At 39.8% G+C, this 23691-nt stretch overlaps 2 protein-coding genes across 6 annotated transcripts in view; one reads left to right on the forward strand and one right to left on the reverse strand.

Annotated features, from left to right (window-relative positions):
* Positions 1-13225, reverse strand: part of sh3glb2a (SH3-domain GRB2-like endophilin B2a) — a 32561-nt gene extending 19336 nt beyond the window's left edge. Inside the window, exons 1-3 of one of the 3 annotated variants that reach the window (XM_046035225.1) lie at positions 13070-13225; positions 12288-12429; positions 5360-5488 (exon numbers count right to left, since the gene is read on the reverse strand). In XM_046035225.1, coding sequence (XP_045891181.1) covers positions 5360-5488; positions 12288-12429; positions 13070-13132 — 334 coding nt within the window. In that variant the 5' untranslated portion in view covers positions 13133-13225. Of the gene's footprint in view, positions 1-5359; positions 5489-12287; positions 12430-12842; positions 12954-13069 lie in introns of those variants that run through there. The other 2 variants (XM_046035227.1, XM_046035228.1) reach the window with 2 other exon arrangements.
* Positions 1495-23258, forward strand: dph7 (diphthamide biosynthesis 7). Of its 3 annotated transcripts, none has more exons than XM_046035224.1 (10): positions 1495-1513; positions 15448-15623; positions 18030-18163; positions 18244-18331; positions 18762-18856; positions 19288-19445; positions 20380-20452; positions 20530-20595; positions 20766-20938; positions 22545-23258. In XM_046035224.1, the coding sequence occupies exons 2-10, from the start codon at positions 15492-15494 to the stop codon at positions 22949-22951; spliced, it is 1326 nt and encodes a 441-aa protein (XP_045891180.1). In that variant the 5' UTR covers positions 1495-1513; positions 15448-15491; the 3' UTR covers positions 22952-23258. The 3 variants fall into 3 exon arrangements, with proteins under 3 accessions (XP_045891180.1, XP_045891179.1, XP_045891178.1); XM_046035223.1 differs by lacking the exon at positions 1495-1513 and adding an exon at positions 15062-15142; XM_046035222.1 differs by lacking the exon at positions 1495-1513 and adding an exon at positions 15168-15303.
* The last annotated feature ends 433 nt before the right edge of the window (positions 23259-23691 follow it).

Genomic DNA, 23691 nt, shown 5'->3' on the forward strand with positions numbered 1-23691 from the left:
AACTACTGAAAGTCTATTTTATAATAGTACAATTTGTATTGAGTGCATGAACGAGACATGATTTCAAACACCGCCCCTGACTATACACATCAACAGGGCGCCATCCTGGGACCAGATGAATTCAGCTCAGGTAAAACTCTATATACACACACCAAGACAGATGCATACATGCACTGTTGTGTTTTAGTTTAAAAAGCTGTGCCATTCTTGTGAAACTGGGCGACTAAGCATAAACCTTATGTTCAGTTCACTGTATCAATACATCAGTCTGCTCAACCAACACTACCATCACTAATTAATATTGTACAGAATAGAGCAAAAACCAAGGCTAGCCACCTAGGTAACAATGGAGATTAGTAACTGATTGCCAGGGACACTGCTACGCACAATCACAGCTAAAATTTTCATCTGGCTGATGACTGGTTGACTGAACATGCTGCGGCTTTCTCTCACTCACAAAATACAGCCATGTGACAGAAAAAGCACTGGTATAAATAACAAAATTGATGACGGCTGATTAACTTAACTGCTTCCGTTTCAGAGTCCTAGGAAGGTATATTCTCACTGTTCATCTATATAAATAGTATGGCTAGGAAATGACGGCTACACCAATTATACATGTGCCACCTGCGCTGAACGGGACTGACGGGAAAGACCCCGTTTAGAAGAAGGCAGCTGTGTAAGTTAAGCATCAAGTGTCAGCTCTGTGCTTTTTGTTTGGTTTCTGTCATGATTCATCACACTTTCATTTAGGTACTGGTTTTCACTACACAGCGAAAGCAGTCCTTGCACAAGAGTCTGGAACAATCCCCCCCCCCACCTCCCATTTGATCAGCTGAGTCTGTTAACTGTTTCAAAAAACATTGAAAAAAAGAAACACTCCAATGGTGTGCTCTGGGTGGTGTCTGGTTGCTGAATGCTTTCAGTGGTCGTTTGTGTGTTGTATTTATATGTGGGTGTATGTGTATGAGCTTCTGTCCCCCGTGCAAAATCTCTGAGCAAACAGAGGGATCGAGGTAGGAGAATTTCTTTGTAACAAAAGGTGCTATATAAATTCAGTTCTACTTACAATGACATTTATCCCACTCAAGTGGGAAGCTTCTGGTCTGAGACATGAATCCAACGCAGAAGTCCCTTAAATCTGCATTCTATTGAACAGCCAGCAGGGGGCGACTCTTCTGGTTGCAAAAAGAAGACTAGCTCCATTATAAAAAATGGTAAAATGACCCTACTTCTCAGCTGAATAATTACCTCAGCAAACACTTTCCCAATGAGTTTATGGTCTCAATCACTAGTTGAATGTCTTCTTCAATACAACATGATTTTCATTTAGTAAATTTTGGTCCTGTTTAGGGGAAAATAGACCATAAAGCAGAGTATGCTCCAGGGCGGGATTATCTAGGATTGACAAATTGTTACCATGGCGACCTGTCAATCAGGCTAGAGTGACTCACTGTGCAAATTTAACCAGCACTGTTGGAAAAGCTTAAGAGTTGGCTCTTCACTTTCTCTGGTGAGTACATTTAGTTTTAAGCCTGTTGTTCGCTAGACAAAATTGTCAGCCCTGTTAAAATGACAGTTAACATGAATTACAGATGCACCTAGCTAAGCAAGCTAGCTAGCTCCGCACATGGCCGTTAGCTCCACCGTCTCATCCAAATATGGTCACATCCGGTGCCGCTGGTTGCAAAAACTCAACATGGCCTAACGGCCAAACTGGAGGCTTCAAAACCACAGTCCACAAACCAACGGGTGACGTCACGATGACTACGTCCATTTCTTAGATACAGTCTATTATCCCACTACTCACTCATCACAAACAGAGTTTTATAAACAGAGATTTGAGAAGGCCTTTTTACAGTAGGTGGCATGTTTCTCAACATAAGATATACTTTTATTGTCCCTGAAGAGAAATATGCTTTGAACTGTCTGTCTGTTCTGCAGCTTTGCAAAAACAACACAAAATACAGACAAATCATGTTTGTCTGAACTTTTCAGAAGTGACAATTCACGAGGAGGTTTAAGAAAGGATATGTGAATGGTGTTGAGTCTTTTTTCGGTATTTGTTTTTTTTTGTGGAACAATGGGACCATTAAAGTTCTTTCAATTATTTTTCATCTATATGAAAGATTACTGAATTTCATTATAATAGATTTATGCCATCTAGTGATGTTTATTTCATTTAGTATTAATGATTTGCACTGGCCATTAACACAAAAGTGTGTATTCACTAGGGATGAGTGAGTACTGCACTATCTGTATCTGTTTAAATTATAAATATTATTATAAATTAAATTATCTGTATCTATAGCTGTACTCGGAATAGGCAGGGCAGAAGTTTAAGCGTGAAATTGGTATGGTTGATCAGAAGTTGCTATATTTATTAGAAAACTATTTACCGAAAAACCTCAGAATTGAGCTTCAGAGGAATGTTTTTTAATTACAATAGTCAGAGAACTTTTTTTTTTTTTTTTTTTTTTAAATGTTCCTATATTTATAGTTTTTTAACAGATAATGACACAATTTAGTTTTCACATGTCAAAGGCCGACCTCTACCCATAAACACACCATGGATAGATTTCATAGGGACTGCTACTTTGAATGTGTCAATGTGTCAGCAGTTCCAATGAAAACTGTTTACAGTGAAGTCCATGGACATCTCTAGACTACTCCAGACACTGTTTTTGGTAAGAGACGTTTCAAACACAAACAAAATTCCACACATCTTCATGGTAGTGGGGTGTGGCAGAAATCTGCAAGATGGATATCTAAGGACATGAGGAAATGATACCAAAATGATCTAACGTAATTTAGGTGAACTCATCCTTTGTGCATTAAACTCCAATTTGGTGGCAGTTAGGACCAGGGTCTAAAATTAGTACCTGCCAAATGCAGGTAAATTGTTTTTGTATGGTAGGATCCAGAGGTTGTTTTTTGCTGAGATACAGACTCTTGTGGAGATTTGATCTGAGATAAGGACACATTCATTGGTGGTTTAACAGTGGGGTTTGTATTGAGCATTGACTGTATAATAGACAGTGGTAAACTTCATGTTTGTTGTCATCTGTTCATGACATGTTGTCATCGGTACCTGCTGATCCTATCTGATATTATTTCATTTAACTCTATCCCTTTCTAATCTGCTTCCTTCTTATCATCGATGATATATCCAGTAATAATAATATATTGACTGTGCCTCTTCAATTGAAATACCTGGTTGTTAATGATTGTTAAGTAAGGTGGAGTGATTGTTTTGTATTTAAAGATATGGGTCCTTTGTGCATGCAAACATGCCTGTAAGGATTTTGTGTAAATTTACTGACCATTGACTGACAACTTATTTGGATTAAATTATGCTTAAATTAGTTGAATGTTAGTCCTTCATTTAGTGTATTTTAAAAGTGGCAGACAAAGAAAAAAAGACATCCCTGCCACAATGGCAGGCAGTGAATTTCAGACCCTGGTGAGGACTCTCTAAAATTATGGGGAGAAAGCAGTTTCATCTCTGATAAAATGTCTGTAAATATTTAACATGAACCAAACAATTTACTTCCACAGCTTAAGATGAAAAATCTTGTTTACGGGAAAAGAGCAGTTTCAGCATTAAATGAAAACAGACTAAACAGACAGTGACACTGATAGACATATTCTGGGATGTTTTAGAACTCGAAAATCCAAAGAACCCCTGTAGGGGACGCAGCAAAGACGATAAGCTACCACCAGGGTTGCCAAACTCTTACATAAATCTGATTCTGGACCAGGCCACTGAGCAATGGATTTTACCAAGTACATCTGTACAGATGCCCTGAATACTGCTGCAGCAGCATCACGAGGAGTGCATTTGAGCTCGTTAAGACTATTGATCTTTAGTTTTACCACAGACAGGGTGGGAGCTGATTTATTGGCCTGACATATATCTGTATTCGCCTGTGGGTGAAAATGAGAGAAAAGGGAGAGAGCAATCAAATAACGCAAAGGGATTTTCATTACCAATGTAGACAACAATTTTCACGCATATACAGAATAAAGCTAGTTCTCCACATTGGATTCAGACACCAGTATATTTTTCCTCAATATAAACTGCACATACCCCATATTGTTTTATGAAACGACTGTCCAGCTGAATTTAGGGGAAATATGTCTAAACTTGTCTATGTCATTGTAGTTCATTAGGTAGACCTCGCTAAAACTAATAGATACGACCGCTATACATTTTACCTTCATGAAGGTTTGTTTGTTGAAACTGTTGCTGCGTGGTCATTTTGAAGGCTGTAGTTTGTTGAAATATGTTATGATGACAGGTGTTAATATTTACTGTATATTTAGTCTATGATCACTGATTAAAATGGGGGGGGGGGACAAAATATTAGAAAAACAAGAACCAGAAACAAAAGAGTAAACAAGTTATCTAGCTGGGAAAATCAAAAAGAAAAGAGCATGGTAAAATATTTCAACAAAAGCTACATCAGCTTTTTGATGGGCCGCTTCAGACTACAGGAGGAGGCGTTAGGTTAGGTAGGGCCCAATGAAATCCATTTTAATTTTTCCCAAATCGTGTTTTCTGTTGAGATTTTTCTGAACTCTGTGTTTTACAATTTAAGCACATTTTGTCATCAGAAAGAGTGTGTAATCACGTAGTGGATGAATCAAATTTAAACAATTCAATAAGAACATATTTAAAATGTAATCAATATCAATACATTTGATGTATCATGCAAATATGTATATAGAAATATTCAAATGTATGTGAACATACATACATGGACAATACATGTATTGCAACAGCAGCATATTAAAATACTATAATACTATTTAATAGGGGGAAATTCACAATTAATTGATTGTTGCAGTACATGTGAATGTCCTACATTAAGTTATTAGTGATGAGCTCTTGCTAACACGCCCACTTCAATATGACGGTGTATGTGTGTGCAATGAGCCCAGCCCTCTGTGAAATACAGAGAGCAGAGGAAAGAAGCAATGCCCGTAATTGACACTAAAACATAGCAGCAGAGATTTTTCTGTTCATTTGGCTTAAGTGCTATGAAAAGTGCGCCTATAAGCTAGGCAAAGTCCCAATTTTATAAATAGCATCCACATTTTGGCAGATTTCACGATATTCCGCATTTTACAGTTGATTCCATTTTTATCCTTAAATTGCGTGATTCCCGTCCGTGGAATTCATAGGGCCCTAGGTTAGGTGACCTTTCAAATTGTTATGTAGGGTGCCAGGCTAATCCGATAGCATTCCAACTGCAATGCGTTCTGCATGCATTTACACCTTGTGTTAACATGTTTTTCCTGATCCATTAAATTTTGAACCCCTTGAAACTTTTTTTTTACGTGGCTGCATACTCACCATATGGAGTTCCCGGACCGAATTCCTTAGCTGCATCCTGCATATACTGACCAAGCAGCTCTCCATTGGTAATTCTGGAAGGTGCCTTCCTATCCAACTTTTCATAGAGAAACTCCTCAATTCTGGCACCTGCAGAGAAAGCCAAAAAGAGTTCATTTATGGCCCAGCGGGGAAACAAAGAAGCACACTTACTTCTCATGCTGATTAAATTAAAGCTATACCCAAAAATAAGAATGTACGTTTCATTCACTACCCCTCAGTGGTCAGTTCAAACTCAACTCTGTTCTATCAAACTTTTCGCTTCTTTTAGCTCATTGTTTTAATTTAATGATAATAATTTCACATGTATAGTTTAGTCTGAGTCACTCATCAACTCGTACACAGCATATAAACTCTGATAAACATAGTGAACACTAACTGCTCAGCACAGCAGACAGACACAATTATAGGGCGGCTGGTGAATATAACATAGTAGAGCCTCTAATAAAATACACATCTAGTTATTTTTCTCAATAAATGGAGATAAAAACATAGGTAAAAGGAGGGTGAATCTTGGACTTATGCACCAGGTGTTACTCCTGGTGAATGTAAAATAGGGAATTGTTTGCTGATGTTTTTCAGCCCCCTTGTGGTCAAACATCAATGGATTAAGTTGAAGTATCTATACAACAATGTAAAAATACACCTTTTCAAGACCACAACGCACTTAAGTACAGGTGTTCATTGTGCAGAATTACCTTTTTTGTGGTGTTATTGATATGTTTACCTGTAAGCAGCATTTTACTGTTGTTACTGCTGTAACTGCTATGTAACTAACTACTGGTGTAACTATACATTTCTAGACTGTTGTTGAGTAGTTTATGATGAAACTTAGCAGAGAGAAAAGAGAAGAAGCAAAAGAGTATCATACTTTTAAATTGTATGTATTTACTTTCCACCCCTGCTCACCCTGTGTATTCTTCTCTGGATTACCTGATGAAAAGGTCTTTCCTTACATGTCATGGCAAACAAGTACCCACTGAAAATGATCATGGCCCTGTTTCAGAAAGCTAGATTAGTGAAAATTCTGAGTATGTTAAGCCCGAGATGAGGGAAACTCTGGGTTTTCTGTTTCAGAGACTGAGATCAGATAAACCCTATAACAGTAACTCCGGCAACTGATGCTGTGACAGGATAAGTTAGACAACGGTCAGTTTCTCTCTTGACTCCTCCCCTCCTCCGGAGCCTGATGCGGCTGTCTGACAAACCGTTTAATTTCCTCATTCATACGGTGGATATCAAAGCACATATCGGAACACATTTACGTCCTTAGAAACATCGAAATCCTGGTTAGATAGGCTATTAGTTTTTTACCCAAACATGATCTTGAACATGCTTTTATGATCACTCTGTCATCAGTGTATGTTATCTCCGGACATGGTGGATTTATCCTCAGCACAGAATAAAAGCTATAGGCCACAGTCCTTCTTTATAACACTATGATTCTGTGGACACAAGGCAGCTGTCAGGTTGGCAACAGTAGCACTGAAACACGTACCGTGAGCTACATTACTTCAGTAATCACCGTTTAAACTAAAACTGATCAATGATCAGTAATCATAGTGTAGTCGCACTGATTGGAACATTCCTACCGAAGTTATCAACTGGATGTGATGTGAATATTTCTTAGTGAGGATGACTGTGGTGCAGCTGAACCGTATTAATATAATTTAAAAGTGATTTTTTTTATTATAAGCTGCAGTCTTAATGTGTTTTGGCAGCATTTCATTAAATACAAAATCAACAAGATTTTATTAATGTAAAATAGACATCTAAAACTTTACAGTTTGAACATAAATAGCCTATCATGTTCCACATTGGCAAGCATTAAAATTTATAGCTCCACCCAATTAAAAATGCATGCACGCGCTTCCATCAGGTTCAACATAGTCAGAGTTTATAGAACTAATTCTGATCAGCTGTTCTGGAACCATAAACTCTGAGTTTTACATCTCAGGCTCAGACAACTCAGAGCTCAGGGATAAGTTCAGAGTTTGTTAAGCCTGCTTTCTGAAACGGGGCCCAGGTTCAAAAACAAAATTCTCATGCTCTTTGTGCAATATAACCCAATCCATGATGTGTCCGGCAGTATGCTTAGTATATTCCTAAAAGATTTATTATAACAGATCTAGTTTTGCTTTAATTCAATTGTGCTTAAAATATGCACGGTCTGTAACGGCGTGAAAGGGAAACTTTTACTGTGACTCATTGCAATTTTACATTAGAGCCCAAACAATGATGGACTTTTAAGACTAATACAGATTTTGACATTTTAGTATCGGCCGATGTTATTTTTGTTGATGTCCTTTTCAGAAACACATATCATAAAAGTTTTAGTTATTTTGTCTATTGCCTGTAATGCAATCAGTAAATAAACACCACCACACACTACAGCCTCAAAAATGTTACAGAGTGAAATCAAAACCTCTATGGAAGTTCTACGCCTGAGAAAATGTAGTTCCAGAGGAAATGGCTGTCTGGCCGCGAGGTACAGCACTGAAAATATTCTAAATATAGTACACTTGAAATTGAACTTCAATGGGCCTTCATTTAGTTGGCTAAAATGCATTTTGCTGCTGACCACATTTACTGCAGTACATTGCTTAGCTTCCATGATGGTACAACTCTCTGGTTCTCCAAACTGAGGATGCACTGACTGCTATCTACTGCAGGTAATACACTGACTGTGATTAAGTACCTCATACAGTCCCACTTCAAGAGCCCAAACTATTTCTTTAAATATGGTTTACATACTCCACAAACACAGGCATAACTACACACTTTTACAGGTTGCTATCAACTAGTAGGAGATGATGAGATGAGTAAGAACTATGTAAAAATGGTAAAACATGAGGAGGCAAATTCCCAAAAGTAAAAACAATCTCAAATCCTGTTCTATTTCTAGATTATCTTCTTCTGTTCCATTTGCTTTAACTGCTACATGTAATCCCTTATAGTCATTCTTTCCGCAAAAGTGAAATATTATCATATGTGTGGGCTTCTGTCCATATTCTAAGCTAAACTATTGTATTTTCAAAAAGGACATTTTAACAAAGACAGTAAAGTACTAGAATGTTCGTGAGGGTTTGTGGCACATTTGAGTGAAGACCGTTGAGTTATTCCACAACATTATGTACTGCAAACTAGTTTGAGAGATATTGTTTGAGATCTACTTACAGGCAGGCATAGTCAGAAGATTAGAATTAATGTACTAACACTATGCAGTTATGGCAAAACCTCCACATGTGGTTATATAAAGTATTTGTATTTTTTAAAATGCATTCGTCTTAATGAGACTTCTAAATCATTTGAGAAATACATCACCTCCTGTAAAACGCTGATCAGACAGGATCACATTTGGTCTCTTTTATGTTAACTCAATTTTATTGATTTATTAACTGCATAACTCCTTGCAGCTCTTGAATGTGTGTCTCTCTCTCTCTCTCTTTTTTTTTTTTTTTACACTTATTTGATTGTAAATGTAATGCTCTACGGTTCATCCAACCCATTTGTTCATTATGTGGTAATTTAATGAAACGAACAAAGTGTCTAAACTCGACTGAGCCATATGTATATCCCAGTGTGTTCTGCTAAACTTCCACATGCTTCAATTTACTAGTCACGTAGAGTACTGCACAAAATGTGAAAACTGTTGTACAATGGGAAATGTAGGATGCAGTGTTTTTGGAGCTCGACACATACCAGGGACAAAGAGGCAGGATGTTTGTACCAATGCTGATTGATTTTGGACCGCTTTTTAAAATAATCTGCCTGTTACAAGTCCCCCAACTTTATATACCGTATTTGAAATTATAATTTGGCAATACTCACCCTAAGGCTCATTTTGCTAATAATAATAACTGTGCAAATGTGAACTTTGATCTAAACTAATCACCTTGGGAGCGGGGAAGAGTGAGGAGTCTCTACACTGCATACATATCCTGTTCAGACTCAATTAAGCCTGAATGTAACACTAACAAATGCTAACAAGCACTCTAATGAGACAAGCATGAATAGTAGTAGACGGTCTTTTCTTTTTTCTTAGAATATGGACAGAACACCCCAATATCATGTTTCAGCTTCAGAGAAAGACGGATGAGGAAAAAAAACACTTTGTCCGGCGGAGCCCAGTGAAACACAGACTAAAATGAAAAAGGGGCAGGACTTCGGCTCTCACAGAAACCCTCAGGGATTCTCATGTAGCACAGCCTAACCATTCACCCATATACACACATACTGTGCTGACTCATAATCAGCTGTGTGCCAAAATACGACTCATCCTTAGTGATGTCCTGCTGGTCATGGTCAGCACTGAAGTCAACCTGATGCTTTGAGTCGTTGTGCATTAAAAATGTATTTTGCTGCCAACTTTGATTTCAATCCCAACCAATCATGTACGGATTTGGTCATTTTAATGTTCATCAGCTACTTCACTGTACTGATAGTTCAATGGCATGAAAGGTTTTCACAGCAGGGCACTAGTAGGGAGGCAGAATACTCACCAGTGTGATCAACTGTAGCATGGAGAATCAAAAAGTCATACGTTAGAGCTCCCTAATCTCCATGTTATAATTCCATATCACTATAAACCTAAAAATAATGTTACTAAGCTATGGTATGTACAGTGTCTTTGACCTCTGGACTGAAGTGTCATTGCAAATATGCTGATACAACCTTCTTGCACAGTTTTTCACAACTGCACTGCTTAACATCTGGTAGAAGGCCATGTGAGTTACAGTGCCTATTCAGAAAGAAATATTATTAGCATCAGTCTTTTTGTATTACTGTAAGGACCATACCAGTGGTTTTGCATGTTTCAGCTTTTTAACTACAAATTTCATTTAGCTTTATCCTTTTTGTCAAAGTAGAACTTGCAAGCTGGCCCCATTTTAAAAGTACCCTTGGAGTTTTTGACGACTAGTGCTATGGAGCAATGCTTTTACAGTTAAAGAGGTCATATTATGCTCATTTTCAGGTTCAAAATCTTATTTAGGGGTTGTACCAGAACAGGTTTACATGGTTTCATTTTCAAAAAACACCATATTTTTGTCATACTGCACATTGCTGCAGCTCCTCTTTTCACCCTGTGTTGAAGGCTTCGTTTTATGGAGTGAGGCGCCTTGCATCTACATGATCTTTGTTGGGAGCTGCACATGCGCAGTTCCTAGTTAAGGACTACTAGCCAATCAGAAGCAGAGTAGGGCAGGTCGTGAGAAGCCGGTAAACACGGCTTTGGTTCAGCTGTATATCCCCTTACCGGCTTCGCAGCATAGGCTGGAGCAAGAGTTTCAGAGTGGTGAGTTATTAATCTGTAACAAAAGTATCTTTCATCCATAAAGTTTAACTGAGCTCTGTCTCTACATCACAATAACAACTTTATGTCCGCTGACTGCCTGGAGGGTAGCAAGTGTAGCTAGCAGGCGGATGTCTTGTCACTGTGTGCTGCAGCTCAGTGTTTTTTCACTGGTGTTTTTGAGGGTGTGTTGGACTAGCCGCTTGGCGAGCGTTATGACGCGCATTTTGCTGTGTCGTCACAGGGATCAAAGGGAAACGACTGGACTACAAACGAGCTGTTTTCAGGCAGTTCAGAGCAGTGTTTTCTGTGGAGATGGGAACTCCCTTTGGGGTGGACTTGGGGGTTTTTCACTTTGCAAACCTATTACATGCACAAAAAAGATATATAACTCAATAAAGGAGAGGGAAAAGGCTAAAAAGCATAATACCACCTCTTTAAGTCCCTGTTTTGTTAGCACTGTGTGCATGCAAACACACACGCACTTGACGTGAGGCATATTCCTGCTACAACTTTCATGCTATTCTGCTGATGTACAGTTGGTGGCAGTAGTGCGCAGAGAAGCGCAGCAATGCACCAATAAAGGCAGTGGAGAAAGACTGGTAAATAGTAATGACGGACTAAACAATGCATACTTTTAAATATTGAAAAACATAACTTTTGTTTGATTACAAGAAAACTCCACCAAGCACATATAATCTCTGCTGACAAAGCCAGTGATGTTAGCAAATGCTACAAAAAGTAGACTTCATCTCAAATGAAACATTTTACAGTTTGGGCAAACCTCAAACTTATCAAATGTGCTGAAGATAAGAGAGGCCAATACTCCTCTATACCTGTCCTGCAGAGATAGGTAGGATAGAGAAGGGCAGCTGTTTACAGCAGCTCAGTGCTCTGTATTCATCCACAATACTAGTAATCCTATAAGAAGAACTGTGCATGTTAGTCAAGTGGGACATGATGCCTTATCTGCCTTCAGGTCATGTAGTAAAAATGTAACTGAACTGGCAGGCTTTTTTTTTTTTAGCAGGACCACTTTGCTGCACAGGTTATGCTCATCATACCTCATTTGTAGTAACATGCTGTGCCACCAGTGTGGTCCTTTAATCAATTTTATAAAAAGGTATTGCAATGTCTAGATCAGATACTATAGTATTGTCTAACTGTACAGCTTAATTAATTACACTGACGGCAAAAAGAAATGAAACATTCATTGGGTAGTCTGAAATAAATAAATGTGCTACAAACTCCAACATTAGCTCCTGAACTATCACAAAGCTATGTCTCACATACAAATACAAATGCTCCTGACTTTTGGGGTGAGCCATAACCATGGTCTAAATGTTGTTTCATTTTCCCATCAGTGTGCCAATGTTTGACAATATCTGATAATGTATCTCTTTATAATAAAATCATTACCCTCCATTTACAGTAGGTTGTATATATGAGCTAACAATTCCCTTATGTTGCTTTTAACATCTGTCATCTAACTTATAATTATGAAAACAATTACCTAGCAGTAGTTCTGCTTGATAATATGTACTAAAGAATACTGTTTCCAGCTCTAATGGTAGGGTTGCTATATTGATGTCATACTTGGGTTGGGCTGCAGCAGGACCTCAGTCTGTCGGTAGATTTTCTCTGTCCAGTGTTTGGTGCAGTCTGCGCGGCTCATCAGGTTCTCAAAGTGAGCGTCCAACTCAGTCTTCTCCGCCTGGCCCAACTTCTCCTCTGTGAACTGAGGCAGAGCACACACACCACACAAACTCTCACAGGTGGACAGTTCAGTGAAGAAGCACAGCCGTTTCTACCTCGCCTGGGTTTAACCAACGTTTTGTCAGAACTCCATGAAGGCTCCCATTCACTTGCTCACATGTCAATCATTCTGTCCTCTCTCCCCTGTCACCCTCAAACATGTCCAAATGAACACAAGTTGATACATCTATTACAAACTGCTACGCTCTTTTGATTAAGTTTTTAATAACTATTGTATTAGCTACTGGTATGCTAGCTAGCTGGCCCAAAACGATAACGCTACATTAACGTAACGTACGTAACATAACGTTATCCTAGTGGCTAACAACACTGCCATTACTAGCATTTGGACAGCACTATGTCTAATTACAATGTAAGTTAGGCCTAAATTATTACCAAGACGCAGCTGAATATCAAGTAATTGTATCTGCTTCCTGTGCAAATAAGCAGCGTTACGTTAGCTGGGCAGTGCAATAACGTTATACTGACAAGTCAGATACGGTAACGTTACCGTAACGTTAGGCAGTAACGTAAATAACAGCTGGCTGTCAAAATGAGAGGAAGCGTCACCCAGAGCATAACGTTAGTCCTTTGAACCTGCTTTTGCAAGCTTATTTCATTACCTGGACAGCTCGTGTAAAAAACAATCCCGCGCCGGAGGCTAACTTCTTCACGTTGAAATCCATTACGTTTGTATCTGCCAGCTAGTGATGTTACACTCGAAGCAGACTACTCGACAACAGCTGCAAGACGTTATGGCCAAACGCCAAAAATCACGTGACCACTATGGACGAGGCCTCGTTACGTCAAACATGTGACGTTATCAAAATATTTAAAATTAAAGCATTAAACTCACTTTAACATCGGCTAGTTTTTATAATATAACAACATGTTAGTGATTAGCAGAGCAGGGACTTCACTCAGGCTTGGGCAAAGTATTTTTTTTGTCCATTTTGAACGTTTTATTTTTAATCTAGTAACCGGAAGCGGGCTGTTTCGTCTGACAGTATTTGTGTTTGACTTGACGCACTAACTTAGTGTTCATTGTGTGTTTATCAGAGTGAGTAACTAAAATTATTTGGCAATAATACAGACATATCTGTGGTACTGGGATACAACTTTGCCTTTTCTGTATTGTATGTTTGCCAGTGGAGAACTAGCAGTTGTAGTTTCTTGCTTTGACCACTAGAGAGTACCAAACACTAAAGTAAAGTAAATAGAGTAAGTAAATAGACTCCTGAGGACTGCTTACACCAAGTATGCTTGGTAATAATCCCACCCATTCAATTTCAAATAATCCATGTGCAAAATACTAAAACATGCACTTGTTGTGTGAATCATACTTGTCCTGAGACGAAATGTAAACATAGTTGTAGAAAAAGGGTCTCCAAAATATAATTTATATATTTAATTTTTTTTAAAATCAATTTCTTGATATATGTTCTTATAATTTGAAATCATCAATATATATTAAACAATAGTATTTATACACAGAAGTTGTGTCCCAAAACATGCATGCAACCCTGTTACACTACAGTAACAGGTTTGCATCGCCTTAAATTCACTCAGAAGGGACAGTCTATCATCTATAATAAAATTAAATATATGTATAATTTTGCATAATCTACATGTTTTAAATGTATTACCATGTTTTCAAGAATAAATTGACAATATTTTCTGTTATTGCCACCAGGTAACCTTAGCAGGTTAAGGTTGCATCAACTACCTGGATGGGATCATTAAGCCACGTGGCCATCGCAAGAGAGATATGCCATAGTGAACAACATCTGAACAAATCAGTTTTGTAAAATATTGATCAGTTTGTGAGTGTTTTTGATAACACATTCATTTTAATGCCAGGTTGTCTGCCTACTTTAATATGATTCTTCTATGTTTGTACATCGAATATTTGATCAGATCCAGTTTGCGGTCCTATTCATCCTGTTGATCCTTCACTGAAAAGATAGATAAAATCTTATATAAATAACACATTTGTCACATTTATGTCATGTTCTACAATCAAAAGTAATGAATCCATTCAACCCTGTTACTTTGTGCAACCAATATAATTTTTATTAAAATAATCTTAAATGATTTTTCTCAGCTCACAAGGGTTTAACCTATTGTCCTTTGAATTTCTTGAATAATTAATTGCATAACGTATTTAAGCAAATATTTGAAAATAAATACTGAAATTAGTAAAACAAAACTTGTAACTATTTAAAAGTTGGGTAATGTAAATGAGTATTCAGTGTGAATTTCTTTACTTAATTGTATTTATTAAACAAATATTTTAAAACATACTTTTTGAGGTTCCTGAGTATTCCTAACAGGGGTGCGCCAAGCATAGCACACAACAAATAAAACATCTAATAAAAAGTGCACATTTGATGCCTGAGCTGGACGAATCAATTTATTTTATGGTGTATAACCTGTTTTTTTATATATATACATAACAGAAAATGATAAAATAAAGGGTTCATTTCTAAAAAGTGTTGATGCCTAAATTGTCCTCCAATTCTGGAATGGCCCTTAAGTCGATGCAGGTGAAATGTAAAGAAATAAAGTTGTGGATTTTGGGGTTGTTATACTCAGCCCACTCTTTTCTGTTGTTTTGATGTGGTGCCTGAATGCACCCTTACGGCCAGCGGTGACGTAACGACGCATAGAGTCGTCGTGTCGGGGCAGGCTCACGTGTGAGTTTTGTTGATAATGGTTTGTTCTGTGCATATTCAGTATTAAAGTTCATTTGACTTTGGACATTTAATTCACCTGTTGGATATCTGTTCACTGTCACAAGTGTCTGTCTGTTTGTTGACAGTTTGCGCTGCGTGAGACTGCGTGAAGTGTGATAAATGTATGTAGCTGTCTAGCTAACTACCACAGGATATTTTAGTTCACGTTAACCTCAGATAGCCTAATGAAAGTTGGCTAAGTTAGATATGATTGCTTAAGTGTGATTTTACTTTGATATGTAACGAGATATCATTTTGTTGTTTAGCTATTGCACAGACACAGTAACGTTATGCAGAGCAGACCGTGGTCATGGCGTGGAAGTCGAGGACCCGCAACCTACAGGTGTTTGACACGGAGCTGAGTGCAGACACGGTCGAATGGTGTCCCGTTCCATCGAGCCACGACATCCTGGCCTGCGGGACATATCAGCTGCAGAAAGGGGTGAGATTACATACCAACAGTTCCCCGTATTGTATAGATGTCTGTTACTCGTCAGATAGTGTTTCCCCCACATTATAATAATAGTTTTTTTCCACAGTTGTGCCCCTAAGGGTCAGGATTGGGTTCAGGTTAAGGCAGTGGTTCTCATACTGGGGGTTGAGCCCCCGTGGGGTGGAATAGTACCACTGCAGAGAGGACAGGAATGTTGAGCAGACCTAAAGTTGCATGAATAGGATTTATGTGATGGGATAAACCAAAAAAGGACAGTGATGCATGCAAGGCTAGTTAGCTAACCTAAATGTATTTTATTTCAGTTGCCCCTGTTGTTAATCATTGATAAAAATGAAATCCACTTTTGTCGGCTTCTAAAGGGGGGCATGACAGAAAAAGTCTGAACCACTGGGGTAAGGTACGGGGAAGCACGTATTGACAGGGGACCAGACCTAGACACAACACCACTATGCTGTCCCATGGGCAGAATCTCATACTCAACCAACACTTATCTGTCATGTTCTCATCAGTAGTTTATCTGAAAAATATGAGTGCTGTTTCCGGTCTATGACATAGAAAGGTGGAGATTGTTGGTAGGACACAGGCAGGGAGATCTGGCCTTGGGTGGGGAGCACCCACTAAGATGTGGTCCTCAGCCACCAAGAAGGAGAGGAAAGACCTGGTAATCTCTGAGGTAGTCAGAGTGGAGGAGGAGCAATACAGGATCAGAGCTGTTGGGCAACGGCAGCAAGGGAGCTGGACAACCTGGGAATGCGTAACCGACCGGGTCATAAGTTGGGCGGATATGTGGAGGATGCTGCAAGCTAGGTTGAGCTTCCTCATTAGGGCCACATATGACACCCTGCCAAGCCCAGATAATCTGTATACGTGGTATGGCTCAGAGGAAAGATGTCAGCTCTGCAATAAACCCAACCCAAGCCTGCAGCACATCCTGTCTAGTTGTAAGACAGCGCTGGCCCAGGGTTGATATGGATGGCGTCACAACCAAGTCCTCAGGAAACTGGCAGAGATTCTGGAGGTAAGCAGACTGGAGGCCAACCACGATAACCCTCTTACGCAACACCATCTGATTCACTCTGTCAGGCAAGGAGCAGCAGTGAAGGCCACCACTTAGAGAAGGAAAAACGCCCTGACCCCTGGGAGTAATTGGAAGCTGAAGGTTGACCTTGGAAGACAGCTCAAGTTCCCAACTGAGATCATTACAACCTCTCTTCGGCCAGACATTGTCCTGTGGTCAACAACTGACAAAGCAGTGATCATGGCAGAACAAACAGTCCCATGGGAAGCAGGAATGGAGGCAGCATTCGAACGGAAGAAGGATAAGTACGCTTCCTAAAGTCCATGGGCATCAATGGGGCTAAGCTGAGGAAGACCATAAAGGAGCTGGCTGAGGAAGCAGAGAAAGGGAGTTTCTGGCTTTGGTTGAGGAGGAAAGATAATGCGTGTGGTAGGCAATGGTCAGTTGCAGGGGGCGGCAGGGAGACGTCCCTGCCGTTGCTCCACCATCCCAAGATGTTCCGGGAATAATGGAGCGAAACATCAATGAAGGGTGGCTCCCGGCTGATGACCCTGCAGCTGGCCTGATGGCACTGTTGGAGGTGCGACAGGCATTTTTTTGCCATGCAGGTTTTCCTGTGCTGATACATAGCCTAACATTAAACCTTTTGTGGTTGTGCTATGGACAAACATGACCACATTGCTTTCACAGTTCTGTCTGGAGCACATTTAATTAATCAAACCAGAACTACATGGCTGAAGTGGTTACTTTGTGCTGTATTGGCAGGAATGAGGCTGCTGGATTACCAACGCATTCTCATCTCAGGGCGTTAAATACACTTTGACAAACCCTTCAGCGTCCGTATGAAACGCCTGTTTAAGATGTGGTTAACATTATGAATGGTCGCAGTTTGGTTAAGATTAGGCACCAAAACTGAAATAAACAGATTACGATACATAAGTCACATAGGTAATGGTATGTAACTTACAACTTGAAATAACTTTGACTTTTCATTTCATTACCTGACGACAATCTGCGGCAACTGCTTGATGCCATAATGTCAATATGGACCAAAATCTATGTTCACTTTCACTTGAGCTCTCAACACTTTCACCTCATAGTCAGTTTTATTTCAGAGAGTACAGAGCCACCACATCAAAACGTGTGTAAATGTCAGAGTACTTGTGGACTGCAAATTTGATGATTCATCAAGCACCCCTGTAATTCAATAAAATGTTACATGTTTAGTTTGTACTCTTCACCATAGCCCTGTATGGTGAGTGTAGTGGACGACTGTAGGAATAAGAGCTGAATATTTCTAAATGATCAAATTGTACTGAATTGTGATGGTCATTTGCAATCCCAAAGTTACTGTCCCTTTTGCATACTTCTTGTAGACGGGGGAAGACGATGCCCCCCCGAGCAGGACAGGTCGTTTGTACCTTTTTGAATTCCGTCGAGAGGGATCGATGAGCCCTCCTCTCACTGAGCTACAGCGCATGGACACGCCAGCCATTTTGGATTTAAAATGGTAAGAACTCAGGTTTGGCCAGTGTGGCTATAGAGGTCACTGTATGCTTCCTTCTTGTTGGTTGTTTTGCATGTTCCCAGGTGCCACGTGCCGGTGTCAGGGGGGGCAGTGCTGGGAATGGCAGCTGCCACCGGAGAGCTTCAGCTGTACACGCTATCAGAGAGTCAGGTGAGATCTGTGGCATCAGAAGAATCCTATACTGTGATATCTTGGTTTAAAGACGCATTTGCGACCGCAATGATGAGTCCAGATGCGCCATTTTCTTGTGAGTCGAGAACATCATTCTAACCAAACTCAGGAATAATTGAGGTTAATATGGAATTGTCTGTGAGCAAAGAATGTGTACACGGAACAATACGACAAAACGTTTGTACACCAAATAGCACTATAACTTCGATTTCTTTTAAATCCTCTTCTATTTATTTGATTATGTACCTTATGGCATTTGACCACACATCATCCCTTCAATGTGTTTAAACAGGATGAAGTGTGTAAGTGTGTTATAGTAAGTGTACGAGTGAGTTATGTATCAGAAGACTTAGTGTGACTGCAGCTGGTGAAGAGGTAGTCTGCGCTCATGAATGCATGTATCCAGTAGGAAGGCGGCCGCAGTCTGCAGGCTCTGAGCAGTTTGGAGGTGGGAGCAGAGCGGCTGGCTCTGTCATTAGACTGGTCCACTGGAAGAATGCACAGGTAACGTACCCAGCATGGTCCAGAGCACCTGCAGCTGTATTTTCCCATATAGTTAATGTTACAATTTGCCATATCAAATAATGTTAATCCAGTGCTGCAGGATTGGGCTGTTTGCCGCCCTGGGCTACTCTTTATTTAACCAGGCAGGTAAAAAACATTTTGGCCCAGTTGTGAGGGCTCTGAGATCTGTAGCTCAGCGCAACACACAATGCCAGCTCAGTTTATTATAATGAAGTTGAGACTTTTTTCCTATTATGTCTTAGCTCTGTGATAAGAGAACACTTACATCTGTCCATATGAGTGCTACATTATCAGTCACATTATACACACACACATACACACACACACAAACATTACACATTGGGCTACTTTTTGTCAGTCCGTTGAAGCACAAGCAACACTGGTCTTATGTCCCATGTTGGTGTCAGCAGCAGTGACGTGCGGGTGGTGTGCAGTGACTCTGCAGGCTGCGTCAGTGTGCTCTCCCTGGCTGAAGGCACTCTGACGGCTCTGTCACAGTGGAAGGCCCATGACTTCGAAGCCTGGATCTCAGCCTTCTCCTACTGGGACACACAGCTGGTTTACTCTGGTAACACACATTTTTAATGAATACTTGCAGGGCTGCCCTTGACCTTTCAGAGAGAGTCCTAAGAAGAGATTTTATTGGGGTCCCCAACTTTTACTTTATGCGGCCGTCACACTGCCTAGATTTACCTAATGTCAGAGTGCTTATGTCATTGTATGATTTTGCAGAAGTAATTATGTATATAACTTTATTTGTTAATTGATGTTCAATGTAACAACTACAGCCTCCCAGACAAAATGATTACATGATATGTTGGGCATGATATATGTCTTAAACTGTTCAAACACCGTGTAAACTGACTTGCTGCTGTCTGTCGGCTCAGAGTGAGCATGGTGCTCTTACGTCACTGACGTCAAACCAGTGTTCCCAGCTTGTAGCCAACTATGGTCTGTTAGCATGTGCAGCAGCTTCCTGCAGAAGCTGAAACAGAGTCATCTGGCTACCTGATGGAGAAAACAAAAGCAGGTTGGGGAGAGTTATTATTTTAGAAATAAATCTTTGGTGCTGCAGCATGGGGCTCCTTTGGAACGATGTGGCACAATGCACAGTTTTGCGCTTTACTTTATACAACAGTATTCAACTGGAGCTCGACTGATACTGAATTTTTTATGCAGACACCAACATCTATATTTCAGAATTACCAAATCCGATAATGATCCCTAAGCTGATATTCATGAACATAGAATATACACAAACATTTTTGAGACATATTAAAGAATTATGGCTAACATATGTACACTAGGACATTGCATTTGAAAAATCAACTTTACTTCAATCAGTAAAAGTAATCTACTAATACTGCTGTGTGCAGGCTTTAATGCATAGTCAGCATTTCCGGTGGAACAGAGGGAGCTAATTTTATCTGCTATATGTCTTTGCATTGATTATTTCAGTATACTTGTAGATGCATTTCCTATGTGTGTTTTTGTCATCCCAGGTGGTGATGATTGCAAACTTAAAGGCTGGGATCTCAGGCTTGGTCCCTCCTGCCCCATTTTCACCAGTAAAAGGTGAGTACTGATTTTGGTGTCCTCAGCATTCATTTGGACTGTCCAATCATCACAATTTCTGTTCTGTTGTCTTGAAGGCACTCAATGGGCGTATGCAGTATTCACAGCAACCCACACCGGGAACACATCCTGGCTACAGGCAGGTAAATATCCCTATGAACTCTGTGTGCTAACTTGTGAGAATGACCTTTTTGTACAGTTGAGACTACTGTTTGCTACCGCTGCTTCCTCACGGCGTTGGTGTGATTGTCCTAAACTGTTTGAATCATGGGACTGTCTGTAAGCCGTGTGCTCTGTACTTCTCTTTCTGCAGCTATGATGAGCAGGTTTTGTTGTGGGATGGCAGGAACATGCGGCAGCCTCTCAGTGAGAGTCCAATGGGGGGTGGAGTGTGGAGGTTGAAGTGGCATCCGACCCATCAGCACCTACTGCTGGCAGCCTGCATGCACAATGACTTTCATATCCTTCACTGCCAGCAGGCTCTAGGTGAGTGTGAAGAAGAGAGAGGCATGGAAATACTTGTTTTAGATTGTTTACATGAACTCTTTCGCTCTCTTTTTTTTTTTTTCTTTCTTGGGTTTGGTCTCCTGATTCACAAAATGTAATGGCTAGAGCTAAAACAATAATGATCAAGAGAAAATTAATATGATGATCGGATGCCAAACATTCTCTGGTTTCAGCTCCTGAGATGAGGATTAGTGGTATTTGACTGAATATCTTTGGTTTGGTTTGCCATGTTGAAAAGGGCATTTCTTCACTGCCTGGCATCTTACAGACAGCCTGATTTATTGATTATTTGAGAAAATAATTAGCACTACAATTTGCATGATTTTTTGTGGTATTTTATACTGATAGTAGACGTGGTGATTGTAGCAAGATGACAGGAAAAGGCGCAACAAATGTCCGTGGCCAGATTCAAAGCCGGGACGTTGTAGTTCACCATCCCAACCCCTAAACTGTGGGGTGTGAAAATAATCATTAGTTGCAATTAGAGTTACAAAGGGTCGGTAAATTAAAAAGGACACTTGGGAATTTAGCACTATTTCAATCTAAAAGTTGTACCTTATTTTTATTTTTTTTTACAATAAAACTGTCTTATGGCATGTTTTCGTTGAAAGTATGCCCATTGAATTGTAACCATGCACTGCATTAAGCAGCATCCTCTATTATATGTACAGATCATTTGCCAGCATACCTTTAAATAAAAATTCAGTAAAATGACAACCCTCTGCTTGCACAGTGCATTCTCCTCTCACATGTGCAGCTCACACCACTGAACTGTCTGAGCCAAAGCACCTCATGTTTTCAGTTAAGGTTTGATTATATAACTGTAGTGACTACCTTTAATATATTTAAGTTAACCAGCAGACTGTATCCCAATGCAAAGGGCACTGTTTATAACTGGTTGAAACCTTCTGCTAGTTTTTGTTAGCTAGCTGTTACCATGTGGGATGTAGCTTGATGGAGCATGCTAGTTGAGGAGTTTTAATTAATCTATTCCCATTCATTATTTATTGTAAAACATTTATTTTAAAAATGAGTTGTTCACTTTAAACCTTTGTGGCTTGAATTTTAAGAATGTTTCCCCATTAGGTAAATTGCTAGCTAATTAATTCATTTAGTTAAAGTTCAACTCAACAAAATTGTTGAATTTTACATTTCCATTAGGTTTACAATTATGTCTGCTTATGATATGGTAAAAGGTTTATTTCTATCTGCATATGACATGGTTAATACAGCTGGAGCAAATAACCCTTATAATTCCATTTCATTCCCATAAGTTGAACTAACTCAACAAAGCTCAACAGCTGATGACTTGCTGACAGTTGTATCTGCAGTAACTTTGAATGGGATTGTCATTGCCCTAGCACTTTAGCATTGCAGTCCTACATCTTGAGTACAGAAGAAAATGGGAGCCGTTAGATGGTAGTAAACACGAGAGAACAGTCAGTCGACCTAATTCTGTAAAAAGTTGTGAATGAAATGGATCCCACAAGGGACATGATGCATCAAAGGTGCGCTATAGATGTTTCTGCCATAAAAGTTGTTGGAGTTTGCCTGAAACCATTGTTATTTTCCTGTCATCATCCAGAGGGCAGTGGAGGAGCATGTCCTGTCGTAGCCTCTTATATCCTCCACAACTCCCTGGCGTATGGAGCCGACTGGTCCCAGCTCTCCCTGGAGAAACCTGCTCCCTCCTCCCCTCCTGCTGCAGAACCAAAGGAAAGCCTTACAGAGAGCGGAGGGCACTTGAGGATTCAGTATGAATCTCCCACTGCCAGCTTTGACACTTCCCTGGAGGATGATTCTGGACAATACATCGCAGAAGGCACTGCAGCGCCATCTACCACCCCTACTGCAGGTCCTGCCCTCAACTCTGAGGATTCCCCTTCAATGTTCTCTCTGCTGTCGAGCTGCTCATTCTATGACCATATGCTCCATGTGTGGCGCTGGGACTGGACCCCAGATGAGGCTCCACACGAATCGGAGCAATGTTGACTGGAGCACTGACACTACAGAAATCTCCTGTCAAATTATAACATGTCCCGAAGTAAAGCAGAATGTACACCCCAGCAATAACATGGGCATGATACTGTTTTTTCACTCAGTCTTCCCTGTAAAAGTCCCCACACTTTAGATTACCACAGAATATGCAACCAGAAAACCATATATTTTCACAATGACTTGATTTTTAGAAACTTGTATTCAAATATAGTTTAGAATCTTTATGCTGTATGTCCTAAGCAACAAGATCAATACAACCATTCACTCATATACCTTTCCTCATTAAAGCATTTTGAAAGCACTAGGAAAATCGCAAAGACATCCTTGCTTGAAGACCATTTTTACAAAAGAATGTACCCATGCAGTATGTTTTAATGTGTCTAACTCCATTGACCCTCAATTCACTTCCCTATGGAGACTATATGCTCCTGGATTCAGTTTAGCATTAAAGACATTTTAGCAGGGTTAATGTTTGATTTATTATTAGCATATTAGCTGTAATGAAGCCTCCTCTAGATACACTCCCTTTGCCATTTGTAGAATGTGTAATGCCTCTGTGCTGCTCCCCAGATATCCAAGGTGTGATCTCAACCATATGATTTTGGAACGCTTTGTTGAGGCCACTTACGTTCATTACATTTTCTGACCAATAGAGTTGCATTGACAAGCTCTAGGCTTACCATGCATATCTTGACTTGGACACAAGTGAAAATCCTTTCAGTGAAAAACATACC

The sequence above is a fragment of the Micropterus dolomieu genome, linkage group LG21 (genome assembly GCF_021292245.1).
Source record: "Micropterus dolomieu isolate WLL.071019.BEF.003 ecotype Adirondacks linkage group LG21, ASM2129224v1, whole genome shotgun sequence".
Lineage (NCBI taxonomy): Eukaryota > Metazoa > Chordata > Actinopteri > Centrarchiformes > Centrarchidae > Micropterus > Micropterus dolomieu.

Excerpts from the sequence above, each read along its gene's own strand:
- dph7 (XM_046035224.1), top strand. The coding sequence starts at position 15,492 with ATGGCGTGGAAGTCGAGGACCCGCAACCTACAGGTGTTTGACACGGAG. Across the intron at positions 15,624-18,029 it reads CATATCAGCTGCAGAAAGGG|ACGGGGGAAGACGATGCCCC; the intron begins GTGAGATTACAT and ends TACTTCTTGTAG. Across the intron at positions 20,939-22,544 it reads TCACTGCCAGCAGGCTCTAG|AGGGCAGTGGAGGAGCATGT; the intron begins GTGAGTGTGAAG and ends GTCATCATCCAG.